The sequence below is a fragment of the Pseudochaenichthys georgianus genome, unplaced genomic scaffold (assembly GCF_902827115.2).
Source record: "Pseudochaenichthys georgianus unplaced genomic scaffold, fPseGeo1.2 scaffold_814_arrow_ctg1, whole genome shotgun sequence".
Classification (NCBI taxonomy): domain Eukaryota; kingdom Metazoa; phylum Chordata; class Actinopteri; order Perciformes; family Channichthyidae; genus Pseudochaenichthys; species Pseudochaenichthys georgianus.
This window is the reverse complement of record NW_027263362.1, coordinates 12,990-31,973: the sequence shown is the minus strand read 5'-3', so window position 1 is coordinate 31,973 and position 18,984 is coordinate 12,990. Positions and strand designations below refer to the sequence as shown.

Genomic DNA, 18,984 nt, shown 5'->3' with positions numbered 1-18,984 from the left:
CTGCTCATGTGGATAGTTATTGTAAATTGTAACCCCTGTAATGATGCTGTAAGATGTCCTTTTGTTGTTATGGTTATGTTCTTATGTTTCATGTGGAACCGACTTGAGCAGGTCTCCCTTGAAAAGAGATCAATGATCTCAATGCGATACACCTGGGTAAATAAAGGTTTGAAATGAACCAGAGTTGGAGGAAGAAGTAGCAACTTTATCATTCCTGTCGGTATATAAATGCTAACTGCTATACACAGTAGCTCTGAATACATACATGCAAACACACTTTTTTTATGCACAGAAGAGGATGGGATGTTTTACAGCAACAGAGAGCATTGTGGGGGTTTAATAATAATAATAATAATAATAATAATAATCCTTATATTTATTATAGCGCTTTATCAATGACTCTCAAAGCGCTTTACAAATACACATTACACATACAGATCATACATACATACATACATACATACATACATACATACATACATACATACATACATACATACATACATACATACATGTAATGGTCATCTACTGTGGACAATACCCACAGGGGTGTGTCACCTCTCCAGTACCCACTGCTTACTCTAATCGGGACTTGAACCAGCGACCCTTCGATTCCCATGCCAAGATCTTGTACTTTAATAAGTAGAAATACCACAGTGTAGGGATCCTGCATTCAAAATCTTACTAAAGAATACGTATAAAGCTTAAAAATATACATGTACTACTCAATATGACCCATTACAAAATGATATGTAAAGGTGGAGTTAATTGGATGTCTTTATGTGGTGCCGTGTAGCTTGTGAAAGTACTCCAGATAGGTGTAACGGTTGATCATAAATCACATCAGTAATCTGAATCTGCATACAGATGTAACTCAATGTTTAAGTTAATGTTAAGTAAAAGCACGTTATCTCCTTAGTGTCTGTGACCATGGACTTAAGAAGGAGAATATCTGCACTTTCTTTAAAGCGGCTGAATATCCCTTTTTTTAATCTAATTGGAGTAGCTCGTTAAGTGGACGGGCAGATGCCAGGCGCTGATCCGAGGAACTATTACATTAGTAATGAATGCCTTGGCTGCAGTCTGGCATGAAATGAAACGCTTGTGTTTACTCGTGCGTTAATGCTTCCTGAACACACGTTGGTGCACATGTCAACACATTAAATTAAGATTAGGAATTAGATTTGAAATGAGATTGCTGTGTGGTTGGGGTAAAAGGGTAAAGTAAATTCAGCTTATTTATAGAATAATAACATCACTGCAAATGTCTGAACACGTTATTGGCGTTATTAGGATTTAATCATTGTTTACAGGGAAGAAATCAACTCAATGTGTTCACTGAGTTGGATTAGGAGACTGATACGACTGCAATGTCTTTAGGCTTTCCTACATTTCCGAAGCTACCACCAGCTGCTACTTTTCTTTCCTAGACTGTCTCCTTTGTTGAATCTTTACACAATCAAAGTACCGTACATTTCGGACTATAAGCCGCGACTTTTTTCCCCATTTTTTTTGTACAGCTAACGGCCACTAGGGAACCTCCTAAATCTATGGATTTTACGAGATGGGTCTGGCTGCAGACCGCAGCAAGGAGGCGGATCCTATAGGGGCGTTTCCTATAGGGGCGTTTCCTAACTTTTTTTATCCAGCTGCTTTTATAAATCCTCGCAGAAGAAGTCATTGTTCTAGTGATGGGAATTCCGGCTCTTCTTGCTGAGCCGGATCATTTGGCTCACCAAGAAGAGCCGGCTCTTTCGGCTCCCAAAGGGCTCTTCAGTTTACCACATATTATACCTTCTAATTAAATCAAATGTAGCGCTGTTTTGACTAATTATTTATATGTGTACACATATATCACTTAAATTATTCAAGACATCCTTTGTACTAAAGTATTCAAAAGTAAAAATTACATGTTTAATATAAATTATTTGCTGTGGCCAATTGTTTTCATTGCATTTACAGACCCGTGTAACTCTCTGATACCACCCAATTAATGCATTGACTTGCTTGTAGAACCACGCTACACAAAACAGATGGCAACACCTATAAAAACTATTTAAAAAAGGGGCTACTGTATCAACCTATATAAAGTATATACATATAGTTTTTCTCCCTGCAGGAGAGGGGAGCGTGCTTTGAGATCAACTGCTAGGCTGCAGCGGGGAGAAGAGGGGGACAAAAAGAGATCTCCGTCCTCCGTGTTTTATTCTTATAAAAGTAAGAAGAGAAGTAATGGGGCAGAAACCCTCCTTTTTACGCAGCGGTCCAGACATAGGCATCATAGCTACGGCGACACATATTCAGTTGCCAGTTACTTTTGGCATTAGGGCAGGGATATCTTTCAAGGTTTGACATAATAAATTGTGCTACTTTTAAAGCAAGCAACGATGTTTTCAAATCTGTAATCAAAAAGCTCCTCAAAAACACTATAGAAGCAGTTCCTGCCCTTGTTACGTTAGTTCAAACAGTAACAACGGACTACTTTTCTTAGCGGATGCATGTCAATTTAAATCAATACAAAAAACTATTTTTTAAATGAATAAAATCTTTTTCTAAATCCATAAAAGCATTTCAATTATTATTGGGAGTCATGTCGTTACTTTGTTGAGAATGTGGCCATGTGTAATAAGCGGGATAATGTCCACATTGCACATCGCATAATGTGCCTTCATGCCGATCTAGATCCCTCCGCAAAAACAAAACAAAAAACGGCTCGTTCGCGGGCGAGAGCCGGCTCCCGTCGTTCACTATAGGAAACGCCCCTATAGGAAACGCCTCCTTGCTGCGGTCTGCAGACAGACTCTATTGGATTTTACAGGTAAAATTAACCACCTTTAACCGTACGGGCTCTATGACCGGTCCGCGCCCGCCACCTTTAAGCGGCGGGCTCCAGCAGGAAAAGCTGGAGGCCGGAACAGAGTGAGACAGGTAGCGCGCCAAAGTAAAAGTGGAACCGAGAGACAGAACGAGAGCAAGACAGACGGACAGCTGCTGCGGCTTTTATGCAGGTGCGCTTTGTAGTCCGAAAAGTACGGAACAACACATGGTAGTTTTCTGGGTGACAACACTTCACGTTTTTACACTTTGGGATTCGTACTGATCAACAAACCAGGGATTTCCTCCGACCCATTCCAGCTCACAGTTTTCCCCTGGTTACTGTTTTGGTGCTTAACTAATCTTCATATTTTTGACAAGTTAGTGAATATGTTTACTTCCTTAAAGAGTGTTTTCTTTGAAGACGTCTCACTCACTATACTCTTGTGCTTAGATTTGGCTGTACACTTGATCCAGGAGGTGTTATGTTTATTCCCCTCGTGATATATTGGCACCGACACGCTGGCTAATGCCTTTTTAATTTGTATAATCCCTCAGCTATTTAAAAACCTCCATCACTGTGTATTTTTGTACATCACTGAAGTCTGGCTTCATGGTAAGCCATCATAACATCCTCCATGAAATTCAACATGACGAGTCCTTTATGAAGCATGAAAAGCAGGAATGAGGATGATATTTCCTCCACTTTTAAAACTTAAATCTCATTCATTTCAAACAGGGATGACTTTTTCTGCTGTCACATCCCTCAAAGTGTGTGTCGCTCTCTTCTCACCTATCAAATAAGACGACAGCGACTCGACAGATTCGACTCACACACATTATAACCTTCGGACCCGCTGATATCTCAGGAGGGAGAAGTGAAAGGGAGACGCGGAGAAGCAGTATTGGGTTTCTGAGGCTTTCTATGTCTGTCTTTTTCAAGTTATGATGTCCTCAACTACGCCTGATGGCTTCAGAGCATGCAGTGATGCACAGATTAAAAAACATACATTATTAGTCTTTGTATTTAATGCACAATACATATATGCTTGTGTTGTTATGCTCCGCAGGTTTGATTTGTGTGTCTCTGTTACCAAAATCTGCAGTAAATGCCTCAAATTGCATTTATTTCCCTGTCCCTACCCAAAGTTGAGAAAATATAATCCATACTCTTGAGCAGGGGTGCCCACACTTTTTCAGCTTGGGAGCTACTTTTAAGATGACCACGCCCAAATGATCTACCTACAGGGCCGCCCCTGCCCAATCTGTGTCCCAAGCGCGGGGGGGGGGGTGGACTAAACGGCGGATAAACTGTGCGCTTCAGATCAGGAGGTGAGGTGAGGCCCCCTCGTAACTGCATGAAGCCGTACGGCACCATACAACTCAGACTGGCTTACCTGTACGTCAATCAAATGATCTACCCACACTACCTTTGCGATCGACGTATTGGGCACCCCTGCTCTAGAGTTTACATATCAATTTGTCCAGAATTGGTGCTCAGATTGTCGTTTACCTACGAATTATTTAAAGGTGGGGTAGGTAAGTTTCAGAAACCGGCTCGAGATACACTTTTTGTTATATGCTCTTAACATCCCGATAGCAATGAATATCTGAAGTGCTTTGACACAAAATCCATACATTTAATCTGTAGAAGCCGTAATACTGTAAAAAGTACATCCAATCCGTTTAGCCGGATTAAACGGATTGGATGGCCTACCTGCCTGTCAGCCTCCCATCGGGGCACACACTTATCTCGTGCCCTCATTGGTCATGTGCGTGTTCGTGTGTGTTGGAGGAGGGGCTCTGTGAGGAAGTGGCAGATTTTCTCCGGTTGTGTATTTTCAAATTCTAGCGATCTCGAGCCGGTTTCTCAAACTTACCTACCCCACCTTTAACGGTATTTTTAGTTGGGATCTAGATTTCAGTGTTTCTTCATCATATGGTTTTCTGACCTTTTGTGTTACGGCTGTAAGTCAAAGTCTGACCTGTCTGTCTCCGTTTGAGCTGCTGACATGTTTCCATCAATAAGCGTTTTTTTGCGAGAAAAAACCCCAAATGATATAAAATAAAATATATCCGAATATACCCTGTTAATAAAAGCTGGTGGGATCATTGTTCAGTGTTGTCCCTCCATAGATTGCCCTTCAATCTATACATGTGTTTCTGAAGCTCCACCTTAACGTTGCTCGTTGCATCACGACCCTTCTATGTCGGCCAACCAAGGTCAGATAATGATTCCCTTCCTCATTTGCATTTTTCTAGCTGTGGGGACATTTTTTAACGGCGACTGTATGTGGGGCAGCATACCTAATGAATAGAAATGCTTCCACGAAAACTGGTATAACTGTATCCAGAAAGTAGACCAGGAAAAGAGGACATTACACTTCCCTCCACCTTCAACTATCTATCAATCTCGTAAGCCAGTTCCAGCATAATGTGAACACTGCCCTTGTCGTTCTCCCGCGCCAAATTAAGAGTAAACAAAACCCAAGGACCCCCTGATTCACCTCTCTTAGTAGATTTGTGAAATAACTCTGAGCTGTGTTGTCGGAGCGTTTCTCTCCTTCTCTGAGCTGAAGGCCGGTGACTCAGAGTGCAGCGCTCTGTCTGCAGGGATTGGAGACCGCGATGTTAAATGGGAACCCAGAGCCAGGGCTGTCGCTAAAAAGCAAACAACTACAGGGTCCGGACCACATCGGTGTCGAGAACAAAAGTGCAGCTGTTTGTGGAGCGTGTGCAGCCGTGACAGCTGGCCAAATGTGTTGAAGTGAACTCTTTAACTCGTCACCCTTCAGTAAAGGGAGCTGAGAACTTCCACACCTACACTATGTGCAATACCATTACCGTCATTACGCTGCTATAGAACATGTGCAATATTTTTATTATTAATAATGCGCTATGATAACGTGCAATTACGTATCTGCCACTACGTTTTTTTGCACTACTAAATACTGGTAATATTTACACTAATGATGTGACCGTCTTTGTTTCCTGTAGATCAGTGCTTCTCAAAGTGTGGTCCGCGGACCAATGGTGGTCCGTGAGCGCCCCAATGGTGGTCCGTGAGCGCCCCCTAGTGGTCCGTGAGTATATTGGTAAAATTTCACATTTTTAAATAAATAAAAGTTTTCCGCACTCTCGCAGGAATATCTCCACAATGGAGCGAGCTTTCGATTGCATGGTATAGCCCAGCGCAACACCTTCATCACACATGTTGCCACTCGTTTGTACCATTTTCAGGCGATTTGTAATCTGTTCTCGAAAAACGATGTGTTTTTGGATATTTGTGGAGTTAGGTGGTCCGCGAGTTTTACTATTGGGCGGCCGTGTTTATTGTATTTTTGTAACTCTGGCACAACCATTTCCTTCGGGACGAATAAAGTCTTATCTTAACCTTCAGGAGCTGGACCTGACTTTGTCCTACAGTTTGGATTCACAGTGAAGTTTTTATGCCTCAAGATTGTCTTTTTTCTAATCAGATTAGGACGAGAGGGTGGAACTGGGTATTCATTGACATTTCCCTCTGCATTAGAAGCGGCCGTTGGAACATTTCTTTTTCTCCAGGCTGCCCTTTTGAGCTGTTATTCTGCAGCTTTGTTCTCGCCCAGGTTCATGCTCTAAAAGGATTATCCCAATCAGACTCCTTTTAAGTCGGCCACAATGGCCCGCAGGTGACACTAGCTGCATTATGAAAATGGAAAAATGAAATGGTAAGAATTACTGGAGACACTTTGCTCCCTCATTTCACATTCCTCCTCCATCCGTTAAAACTTGAAAGGTCATGTTGGCCCTGGGACCAATTCATTCCTGCCCACACACACTTGTAAGTGCTGCGTGCTTCACTTCTTAGACGGTCAGGATTACGGATACAAATAACTCGTATTTTCAAAAGAGTGTTTCTGAAAGATGGCATCATCTCGGCAAGAAAGTGACGCTTATCTCCCAAATAAAAGAGACCAATGAAATGTTTGTGTACTTTGCGCTCGGGATGTGAACTCGCTTTCTGTCTCCTCAGCCGTTGTTCTGAGGACGTTGTTTACGATGCTCTGTGCTGCCAGATGCTGGGTTGTAATTGAAAGAGAACCGTCTGGACTCTTCCTCCTCGTCTCTGCTGCCGGCGCTTCAGTACGATCTAAGTGGAGCTTAACTGGCTCGTTTATTTATACAGTCTTCTGTTGGTTCCCTCTGTGTGTCTGCATATCCTCTCGTAACGACACCCGTTATCACTCGACTAAATCCACACTCTGACTCTCAGCAAATTCCAAACTTTTTGACCAAAACAGCTTTAGATTTATTTTCCATGAAGCGGTCTATTCTCAAAAGTATTTAAAGTTTCACGATTCACAAATGCTAGTTGTTGAAAACCGGTTCAGTGGTAGTTCCCACTATAGCAGTGTCTCCAGAAACACACACACACACACACACACACACACACACACACACACACACACACACACACACACACACACACACACACACACACACACACACACACACACACTATCACAGATTGAAAACAATACCAGCTTTGTGTGGTGGACATTACTCCAAACACACTTGTACCTTTTCCAGTTTGACAGAGAGGTCAGGGAGTTCTCCCACTCTTCTTTCACACAGACACACAATCAGGAAACCACACACACACACACACACACACACACACACACACACACACACACACACACACACACAGAGGCCACCGCTGTCGTCTGTGTAGTTACTATGGCAATATCGAGCGATTTCCTCCTCCACTCCTCAGAGCAGCAGGACGGCAAGAGGTGGGGGACAAAGGTGAGAGGTGTTCAGAGAGGGGAAATACAGAAGTTGGATTAGACGCACACACACACACACACACACACACACACACACACACACACATAATGACATAGCAGAAGTGCCAAAAACATTGCTGTTTGTTCACACTAGTCATCGTTTAATTTCTGCCGTGTCAGATATTGCTTGTTGACGAACAGCAGCTGTGAGTATAACAATTACAAACACAACAATGATGCGGTGTCCTCACACGGAGTGATCACTGTCATCTTAAACATGCTGTCATTTCATCTCCAGCCTTTTCACATTACAGACTGTCCCTTTATGAACAGCTGACACCAAAGAAACAATATTTTACCAAAAAACGAATACACAATAGTATAATTCTAATATTGTTAGTCTCGTCTTTTTATGACCGTGTGCAGAAATACCAGCGTTCAAACAACAAACTGGCGTGCACGATTAACTCAAATGTTATAAGCAATCAAATGTTCAATTTGGAATTTGAGTTTTTATAATATGATGAGGCCAAAACTCTTTGGTAAGCAAATCTGATGAAAAAAGTGTGTTTGCCCTAAAATATAATGGCTAAGAAACAGAAGCTCTTTAAGCAAGGTGTGCACTTTAACCTCTGAGTTAGTATACTGGTGGAATATACTGACCAATGAATGAAGACGCAAATGAAATCATGTTTAGTCTCAATAGACGGTAAAACACACGGAGCACATTTTCCTGCGTTAATACTGCGTACAAAGGGGCGGGCCCTCAGGCTGCATCTGTTTGATTGACAGGTGACCGCAACACTTTTTGGATCTCTCACACGTTATGTTGTGACAGAGGCTGACGTTAAACAGTGGTGTGTGTGTGTGTGTGTGTGTGTGTGTGTGTGTGTGTGTGTGTGTGTGTGTGTGTGTGTGTGTGTGTGTGTGTGTGTGTGTGTGTGTGTGTGTGTGTGTGTGTGTGTGTGTGTGTGTGTGTGTGTGTGGTGTGTGTGTGTGTGTGTGTGTGTGTGTGTGTGTGTGTGTGTGTGTGTGTGTGTGTGTGTGTGTGTGTGTGTGTGTGTGTGGGTTGCATGTTCTGCCCACCTGTGTGTGTGTGGGGGGGGGGTTGCATGTTCTGCCCACCTGTGTGTGTGTGTGTGTGTGTGTGTGTGTGTGTGTTGCTGCGAGGCGGCTCACTGTCCCTGACAGCTCTCCTGTATGCGTCTACATTGTGTCAAGCTGCTGCAGGTATGTCCCCCCTATTGTCCCCGTCCTCAGTGACCCAGCTGCAGCCAGGCGGGAACAGAGCCGCTCAGACGTGTAATGGTGAGGATGTGTTACAGCGAGCAGCGACTGGGAGTGTGTCTGCTCCCAGTTCAGCGTTCACACTCCCACAGCGCGCTGCACACGGTAATGCCTTTCTTCGATCTATGACGTGATAACACACTCTGGGAGTTGTTCTGAAAGCAGCAGAAGAACTTCACTTCCATGTTTCAGATACAGCTGTTCCCATAAATCCCAGGAACATGGGATTGTCCCCGGAGATACGCTGGGCTGCATTACATCAAACAGACACTCTTTAAACCGGAGCGAGTCACATCTTTAGACTCAAGCTGCTGTGAGGGCAGATACTTCATGTACTCGGACGCATAGGAGAATATAAAAATAGTCCTTTCTGGTTGAGTGTCACGTGGAGAAAGGTAGGAGTGTGTGATGGCTGGCTTACGCTCTCCGCACTATAACGTCTCAGCGCTTTGACAAACAGCAGCAAACTGAAACACATCTGACAGCCGGCCGTGTTGCTGCTGCGGTCAGAGCGGGGACGTTCAATGCCAGCTTCTTGCATTTAGAAGTGCTGCTTCCCTGGCTTCATATTTTCCCGTGTTGGCCTCTTCTGAAATGATTCCATTACGTGTATTGCTTTATGCTTGTTCTATAAGACGTGCGAGAGGCCAAGAATGCATCCAATGGCAACATCAATGATCGCCGTGTGTTCAGCTGCGATGTCAGTGAGCTATGGCACAGATCGGTGAGCGGCTCTGGCTCCGTGAAGGCAGACTTTTGCACCAAACCACCACACAAGTATGTGTCTGTCTCTGTGCATTCATCCAGAACTGAAGCCGGCCCAACAGGACAGACACAGGAACAGAGGAGAAGTCACCAGCCGAGGACAGGAGTCGTGGAGTTTGGTTTTGTTTTGTCAGCAGTTTTGGATCCGGGCCTGTGTTTTGGAAAGGTCTGGTTTTGGCTCTGCGTGCTGGATGGAAATGAGCTGGATGGTGGATCTGGAGCCAGTTTACCTTTTTGTGGAGTGACTTTGGATTTATTATGTTTCCTTTCATTGGGATTATTCAGTCATATCAAGAAGACTGCATTCTTCTTGATAGTGAGAGCGAGCACGCACGCACGCACGCACACACACACACACACACACACACACACACACACACACACACACACACACACACAGAAAGGACTCGAGCGCTTTGAGCACCAGGAAAAGCGCTTTATAAATGTAATGTATTATTATTATTCTAAGTTGGACATTGCCGGAGAATTACTTATAATTTGTGTCTGTACTTCTGTTGGAGGTGTTGAATGTGTTTGGGCTAATTAAACTGATTTTGAGACGCCAGACCGACTCTGTCTAGGTCAGTGTTTCTCAAACTTTTTCATACCAAGGACCACTTAACCAATACAAAAACACTCGAGGACCTAGTTATTGGTGTTTATGTCCACAAATATCCCAAAACACATCGTTTTTTACAAATCGCCTGAAAATGGTACAAACAAGTGGCAACATGTGTGATGAAGGTGTTTATCTGGGCTATATCATGCAGTCGAAAGTGAAACTTAAGCTCGCTCCATTGCGGAGATATTCCCGCGAGAGTGCGAAAAACTTAAATGTATGTATTTATTTCAAATGTGAAATTTTACCAATACACTCACGGACCACTAGGGGGCGCTCACGGACCACCAGTGGTCCGCGGACCACACTTTGCGAAGCACTGGTCTAGGTTTTAGTTTTGGGGGGGGGGACTTTATTATTTAGAGGACACACTTAATGCATCTGCCACTCTCTTTGCCTGGTTAAATTCCCACAGTCACTCCCGAAGTTTTACAATGGTGACTACATTATAAGTTTAATATTGTTATTATGTTCAGGATCTGTCTGGAGGATCTGTGGTCGGGGGGGGGGGGGGGGATGGAAACGTACCTGGATCGCGGTCCGTCAGACACCTCTCGTGCACTCTCTGACAGTTTGTCTCTCTAACAACCTGCATGTCCAAATCTCTTCATTTCTGCAGATGAAAAGGCTGAACGCAAACCTCAGGAGAAGTGTCTAACACGAGGTAATGGCCCCTGAGGGAGTGTGTGTGGTTTTGAAGGCGGGGATGTTGAAACCACTACACCTTCTCTGGGCCCTCACTGCTCTCTAAGTGGAGCTGTGAGAGGATTATAATCACGTATTTTCCATTTTGGTTTACTCTAGATGTTGGAATAAGTTTGTAAAAGATACTTACACAACAAATACAGCACTGTAGAGACCTGAATGAGGAAGCATGGTGATGTGCTCAAGTGCCATTAGTTTGAAAGGCATGTTTCTTTTTAAATGTCATGTTTCTTTGTGTGTTAAATAGGGACCGCGTAGAAGACACACAACTCTATGATTCACGATGACACAAAGGAGATGGGACAGTTGACAGGATCACAATGAGGAGTTTAGAGACACTGTAACCTACTTTTAATGTGTCAACAGTGCGCAGCTACATTATGAGACGTTATGATACGAGCGGGATATTTTTGCATTTCTGTGACAGGCGTCAGTTGGAAGGCTTTCATCTGAACACTGGGTTTGTCATTCTCTCCCCGCGTCTTTAGAAAGCAGCGCGCACGAGGGAAGCAACGACAACGATGGCAGCGTCTGTGGCAGCGACTCCGCCTTCTACAAACAGAGCGAAGGTGAGAGACGTGTAATTCAGACGCCATTATAATTAACATTAACTTAAGTTTATCGCTGATTCTCGCCTGCGTTAGTAGCCATATTGCCGTCCCTTAGAACGGGTACGCTTGTATAGTTATTGCTCATTAATTGAGAGAGAGCATTCTGCAGAGGGGTGTGTGTCCCATCAATGCTACAAATCGAATTGAAACACATTAAACATTCATACGCACACACACACATAAATCCGCTGTCGAGAGTGAAATGCACACACACACATAAATCCACAGATACACATAAAACCGCTGTCGAGAATGAAATGCACACACACGCAGAGATAAAACTAAAACCTCCCACAGACATGTCGTCTCACGTGCCGGTCAATGCTAACCCCATTTAATGATAAAGCTAATTCCACCTGTCTCCCAGCAACAAGAGGAGTTTAGGCAATGATCCAGATCTGCTGTTTAGCGCATGAGAAGACGTGTTTTTATTACATAATATTATAATTACATTTAGTGGATGCTTTTATCCACAGCAAGTGCATTCAACCATTACGATGCAAACTCAGAAAAGCAAGAATCCCACGAGTGCATTCGTTTTTAATAAGCCCACACTTCCTAAGTGCTGCGCAGAGAAGAGAGATGAGGTTTGTATTCATAATGATTGTTTTAATTGGCCGAGCTGCAGTGGAAGCAGGCGGGTTTCACTCTGCAGTGTAGATGCGTAGACTTTAACTGCAGTGTTCAAATGGCCAGTAATAGTATGTTGAAATGTTTTCTATTCAACATGTTTTGTGCAATCATCTAAAGAGATAAACACATTCTAATTTCAGTTAAATGTGTTGAAATATCGCGACTTACTGTAAAGGTGGGGTAGGTAAGTTTGAGAAACCGGCTCGAGATACACTTGTTGTTATATTCCATGGAATGCTCTTAACATCCCGATAGCAATGAATATCTGAAGTGCTTTGACAACAAATCCATAAAATAAATATCATCTGGAAGCCGTGGCGCTGTGAAAAGTACGACCAATCATCTGAGCCGGCTAAAGTAACTGGATGGCCTACCTGCCTGTCAGCCTTCCATCGGGGCACAGACTTATCTCGTGCCCTCATTGGTCATGTGGGCGTGTTGGGGGAGGGGCTCTGTGAGGAAGTGGCAGATTTTCTCCGGTTGTGTATTTTCAAATTCTAGCGCACTCGAGCTGGTTTCTCCAAAAGTACCTACCCCACCTTGAAGTACAACCTTTGAGAACAAAACCATCTAATACTCATGTTCACCAAATAGTGGTTTTCCCTCTGAAATTCTCAGATGTATTCACTTAAATATGTTTTTAGCCCAGCAGGAGTGTTCAATTAATTAATTAAAGTCTGCGCAAAACATTGTTCTTTAATATCCGTTCATCTTGTGACCCATGAGAGGGGCTGTAATACAGCTGTGGTTAACTGCCTGATCACAGTGGGAGTTAAAGGCGGAGGTAGTTCCATCACAATAGACTATAGTAAAAGTACTAATTATGCAGAATGGCTCATTTCAGAATCATATATACATAATTGGACTATAAATATAAATGCGTTATTGAAGTATTTGAAAATACTAACAATTAGGATAAACAGCTTTGACCTCAAACTGGTACTTTAGTACAGTGCTTGAGTAAATGTACCTAGTTGCATACCACGCTTAGTTAAAGGGATCTGTAGAAATGTGTGTTAAGGAAGAATGTGTGTGTGTGTGTGTGTGTGTGTGTGTGTGTGTGTGTGGTGTGTGTGTGTGTGTGTGTGTGTGTGTGTGTGTGTGTGTGTGTGTGTGTGTGTGTGTGTGTGTGTGTGTGTGTGTGTGTGTGTGTGTGTGTGGTGTGTGTGTGTGTGTGTGTGTGTGTGTGTGTGTGTGTGTGTGTGTGTGTGTGTGTGTGTGTGTGTGTGTGTGTGTGTGTGTGGTGTTCAGGACACAGTATGGCCGAGACGCTCACAGTCGCCCTGCGTGTCGCTGAGGAGGCGATAGAGGAAGCCATCGCTAAGGCGGAGGAGTTCAGTGACAGCTTGGTGAGGAATCACTGCATCCCTCTCTCTCCTTCCTCCCTCTCTCCTTCCTCCCTTTCTCCCCCTGTCTCTCCCCTTTCTCCCCCTGTCTCTCCCCTTCCCCTTGTAATCGGTCACCCTCTCTCTGTGTGCAGGAGAAGCAGAATGAGGCTCGATATCTGCAGGACCACAAAGAGGAACTCATAGAGGAACTCGCCACAACTATCGTACAAAAAGTACGTTGAGGAAAGTTTTAATTTCCCTTTCTGTGTGGAAGTGTAGTACGCCTTTTCCAAATGTAAATGCACGATATAAAATGAAATACAATAAGCTAGGTCTCTGCTTGGTCTTCACTTTCTTTGACATGACATTTTGTAAGAGAAATAGCACAGTCATTAAAGTTATTTCTTCTGAAGTTGGATCACAGAAGGACTTTAGCAAAGGTTAGCCTGACTTTAGTAAGTGTAGATTTACAGTAGTTTGATTGCGTCCTGCAGTCGGTGGGTTACATTAAAAGAAAGTTCAAATGGAAACTGGATATTAGTTTTAAAGTTTTATTATAGAAAATGATTCATTCCTTTGTGCGAATGTAATAAGCTGTAATGGGATTGAATTAGCATTTTCAGAGTTGCAATTATTATAATTTCTTATTTGAGTTAAGCTTGCAGCGTGCTTGCAAACCTCGCAGCTCTCAGTCTGACCTCTTTCACGTTTTGTACACCTCGCATAATACATATCTGTTTTTAATAAAAGGCTTGATAACATCCGCTCTATCCTTCTTTTTTTTCCTTTACTTTGTTTATTGGGTTTTTCCAACAGCATACAGTCATTCTATCAGAGCACGTATCAAAAGCAGGAGAACAGATCTTCACTTTATAGAAAAATAGATGGAGTAACAAAGTAAATACTGCTCAACACCAGAGGCCGGTACTACGAAGCAGGATGTTCGCTTAGCGGCTAACTTCAAGGAAGACTCTGGGTTTCCGGTCCTACGACGCTGGTTCTCTTTTTACCGGGCTAGATCTCCATGGTAACTGATGCTGAGCGGCTAGCCTGCCCCGGAGCAGGTTAGGTTGCAGGCTAAGAGCTCAACTCAGTGAAAGCACCGCCTGCTGACCAATCAGAGCTCAGTGTGCGGAGTTTAAAGCGATCAAGTCATATTACAGGAGAAAGGAAATACAGAAAAACTGCCGTCGCAGGAAAGACGGCCGGCAAAAATCACCGACTGTGTGAACGTGAACATGAATAGAATATCACCTCCATCTTCAGAGCAATCTGACTATTATAACATTAGCGTTAAGAAAGCTTACTTAAATATCGGCCACAACATAAGTAACCGGATCAGAGTACATTAAGTACAGTCCGCGGCATATCACTTCATAATGTATCATATATCTCCTGATCTGAGTCAGCTGAGCCGTATCTGGCCGTGCAACACTCACAGCGTCACAGACTGGATGCAGAAGCATTATTTTAAGAAGCTCATTAAGTTGAGGAAACACTCGAGACAAATGTAATGAAAGTCAGATCGTGTCTTAGACGGGGCAGTGATATCATGAACCTGTTAATGAACGGATTCAAACACGTGTTCTGTTCCAGCTGTGTTCACCGTGCAGCTGCAGCTCTGAGGCTCTGATCCTGATCAAGTGTTCAAGTCATGGATGTTTAAAGTTTAACTTCTTCATATGTCTGATATTATAGTTCACTTTTCATTCAGGAAGTATGACGCTGCGCTGTCAGGACGCTTGTCCATGTTTGTGATTGGTCAATTGTTGCTAGCCCCGCCCCTAAACCCTGGCTTGAGTTACTGAGTTGATAACCAGCGTCGTAGGACCGCTTAGCGAGAGCGTGTTTGTTTTGGATTAGTTAAACCAGATAACTCAAACATATCCAGGGTCTGTTGAACTGGATTTATTATACACAGACAGAATAAATCAATAAAATCAATAAATTCAATAAAATAAATTCAATAAAATTAAATTAAATTAATTAAATAAAATACATTACATAAATTAAATAAATAAATCAATTAAATTCAATTTAAATAAATAATAAATAAATAGAAAACCAGTCAGCTAAAACAAAAATGTCAATAATGAACAATAAATGTCAGTACAGCAGCACCTCCCCCCCGCGACAACCCGTCCGTGTCGGGACCCCTCCAAAATGCAAAAGTGTAATCAAGCTCGATCCTTCTTTGTTCCCTCTCTGCTCAGATCATCCAGAGGAGGAAGTGCTCGGAGATGCAGACAGAGTACGACGTTGTCTGGCCGCAGCCTCAGAATCTGATCCAGCCCGGAGAACTCGCCTCTCCGTCGCAGCCTCAAGCGTCTTCACAAGCCCCCCAGGACCCTCTGAAGACCTCCTACTCTCTGTGGGTCAGTGATGAAATCTGCTCAGCGCGTGTGAACTGCTAAGTGTTCACCAGTTTCTAAACTCTTTGCAGATTTGGTTTTAAACAATAGTGGTTTGTTGTTCTCGCTTCGTTTCAGAGTTCAAACAGTGTCTGTGTTTCATTATGTGTTTCTCAGCCACTGTGTTTAACATGTTTAAAAAGCACAGGAATGTTGTGTTTGGCATGAATCGTTTCAGTGGCACCCAGGAGACGACCTCCGCGTCTGAGAAGTGAAGCCAAGCGTCTGAAAACTGATTTTCTTAAAAGTAATTCAGGTTTTATGGAAGTATATGATATCTTCACTTAAAAAGATCATGTTCAGCTCGAAGTGCCAGCCTCTCATGGCAGTGCTTTCAAAACAACTAACTAGTGGCGACCAAAGGGTGCCTTTTTATCAATCACTCAATGTGGTCTTATTAAGGGTTGCATTTCTCTTCGGATCTAGTAGTGATGAGTTAGAATTCCTTTATTTCGTCCACTTAATGTTTTGCAGGATTAAGGTATTCTCCAAAAAAGTGCAAAAAGTTGACAATGATGTGGATTCTCATGCTTTTCTAGAAGCATATTCAAATTGTCTCATTCAGAGGATTCCTTGGGTTTGGCAGACAGAACACGTGCTGCTCTTTGAGGTTCTGTATGCTTCAGGGGAAATAGCCCACTTAGCAACAAAATAGACCCCCAGGTGCCTGACTTACTTTTCTCTTTAGAAGTGTCTTACAGCGGATTCTCCCCTTAAGTTGGCAAAGCCTTACAAATATTACAAATGTGTGCCAAGTAAATCCAAATCCACAGAATACCGCTTTCACTTAATGTTCCAGGTTTGAAAACAAACTACGCACAGGGACTCACTGAGGTGTATAGTACACACTCACACACACACACACACACACACACGCACACGCACACACACACACACACACACACACACACACACACACCTGCCTCTCACTACGAGTCAGCGGGGACTCCTGCAGATTTGTCATCGTCCCGTGTGTGTGCGAAGCTTCAAAGCTGCGCACCCCTGGCCTCGCCCGTCTGTTTCCCGCTCAGCGTAGATCAAAGTCCCTTGAAATACGTGGGGATCCCCACACACGCACGCGCGCGCACACACACACACACACACAGCTCTGTGCAAACACTAGGCACCAGGCATGCAAATACACACTCAAATCTGCACTGCCTCAACAATGATCCTTATGGCGCGTTTCCGCTGCAGCGGGTAGCTCGCTTTAAGCGTGCCGAGCCGAGCAGGGCCCGTTTTTGGTTGCGTTTCCACTTGGCCTGGTTTTGGCCCGGGGCTACTTTTTCACCTTTTTTCTGGCCCGAAGTGAGCCGGGCCTAATAAGGCCTAACCAAACCGAGCGAGGCCGAGCGAGGCCTGCAATGGAAACGCGCCATTAGAGTAATCTGAACAGTGCATCCCATCCATTCTACAAACGTATATATTTTCTCTTCTGGTCTATATTTGAATCTACCTTTAGTACTTTAACTGGGATGTTAGGTCGTGGGAAAGTCGACCGACTGTTCACCAATGAGATTTAAGTTGAGCTTGTGCACATGAATGAGCTTTAAATCCCCTCCATATTGTTCCTTTCATTCCCAGTGGAACAGCTACGAATTCTACACGTGTGTGCATGCATGTGTTTCTGAGAGGTGGGCAAGAGCAATGCTAAATGTCACTATGAGTTAAACAAAACAACAAAGCAAAATAAAAAGATGAAATACTATAAAACCATCAGATACATGGGGAAAAGCAGACTGTTTTGTAACGTAAGATGGAAGTCGAATTTGTTGACCCCAAATCTTTAGGATGAAGGTCGAATTGACAAGATGAGTAAGAATATAGCTGTTAATTTGCCTTAAAGTTGAAGAGAGCAGGCAGAAAGTCTTGCTCTACTGTTTTTGTTTGTTTCTTTAACATATAAGACATGTTATGATCCGACAACTTCCACAACATTTCTCTCACAGGTGACTTGAGAGCCTCTGTTGTCTGTTTCGCTCTTTAGTTGTGTTCTAGCTCCCCCTGCTGGTGGGATTGTTGACTCACAGCTTTACAGATTTCTGCCCAGACAGGAAGTAGACTAGCCAGCAGGGCTTCCCTTTATTATGTAATTACTGTAAGTGGATATTATATGTGACTACTGCCGCCGTCCAGGCAGTAAAAGCTGTCTGCAGCTGCTCAGACTCAAGTCAACAATGATCTTATATACAAACCAGACTGATTTCCTACTTTACATTTCCAGAGTTTTAAACATTTCCATTTATTTTCAGAGAGACTGAAGCCTGAACTCAGACTTACTGTTTATATCAGCAGAGGTGAAATGCATTTGACTTATTTTTCCTCACAAATCATGTTTTACTGTGTTTTTTCTACAGCGTTCGCGCTCAGCGTTCTCCCTCACCAGTGACGACTCCCCAGAGAAGGGTCTGGAGGAAGAGGGGGGGGCCCGGGCCGGTGGGGGGTCACAAGATTACACCTCTCTAAAGAGGGAGGGCAAGGCCACAGCACTCCCCAGCTGGAAGAGTGTGGACCGCCTGGACAACTCCAGTAAACATCACACACACACACACACACACACACACACACACACACACACACAGACACACACACACACACACACACACACTCTGGATGCAGATGCAACTATGACAAATAGGATGAAAATAGGATTAAAGCATTTCAGTTTTATTTTTCTCCCACAGTGGCACACACACACACACACACACACACACACACACACACACACACACACACAGATTGAAAACAATACCAGCGGTGTGCCGCTAACATAACTCCATACTAGTGTTGTCACGATACCAACATTTTGGTTTCGATACCGATACCAAGTCAAGAATTGCGATTCCGATTCTTTTTCGATACTTTTCTTAAAAAAAGGGAAACACGGAATATCGGCTTTAAAATTAGGAATAACAGATGATTTTAGCAGTCAGAACAACTAAAGCAGCAGTGTTACTAAGAACAGAAACGCCAAAGAGTCACATCTAATATAAATATATATAAAAGCATTTATTTTAATTGTGTAGCAGTGAGTTTAAC

General features: G+C 43.4%; 1 protein-coding gene across 1 annotated transcript in view; it reads left to right on the top strand.

The window, feature by feature from the left end:
* The window catches only part of LOC117444459 (rab effector MyRIP-like), a gene marked incomplete at its 3' end in the record, with an annotated part of 50,717 nt that overhangs the window by 19,249 nt on the left and 12,484 nt on the right, over nt 1-18,984 (top strand). Inside the window, 5 exon segments of the mRNA XM_071202740.1 lie at nt 11,451-11,531; nt 13,458-13,555; nt 13,687-13,767; nt 15,748-15,909; nt 18,303-18,474. Of these exon segments, the coding sequence (XP_071058841.1) occupies nt 11,451-11,531; nt 13,458-13,555; nt 13,687-13,767; nt 15,748-15,909; nt 18,303-18,474 (594 nt within the window).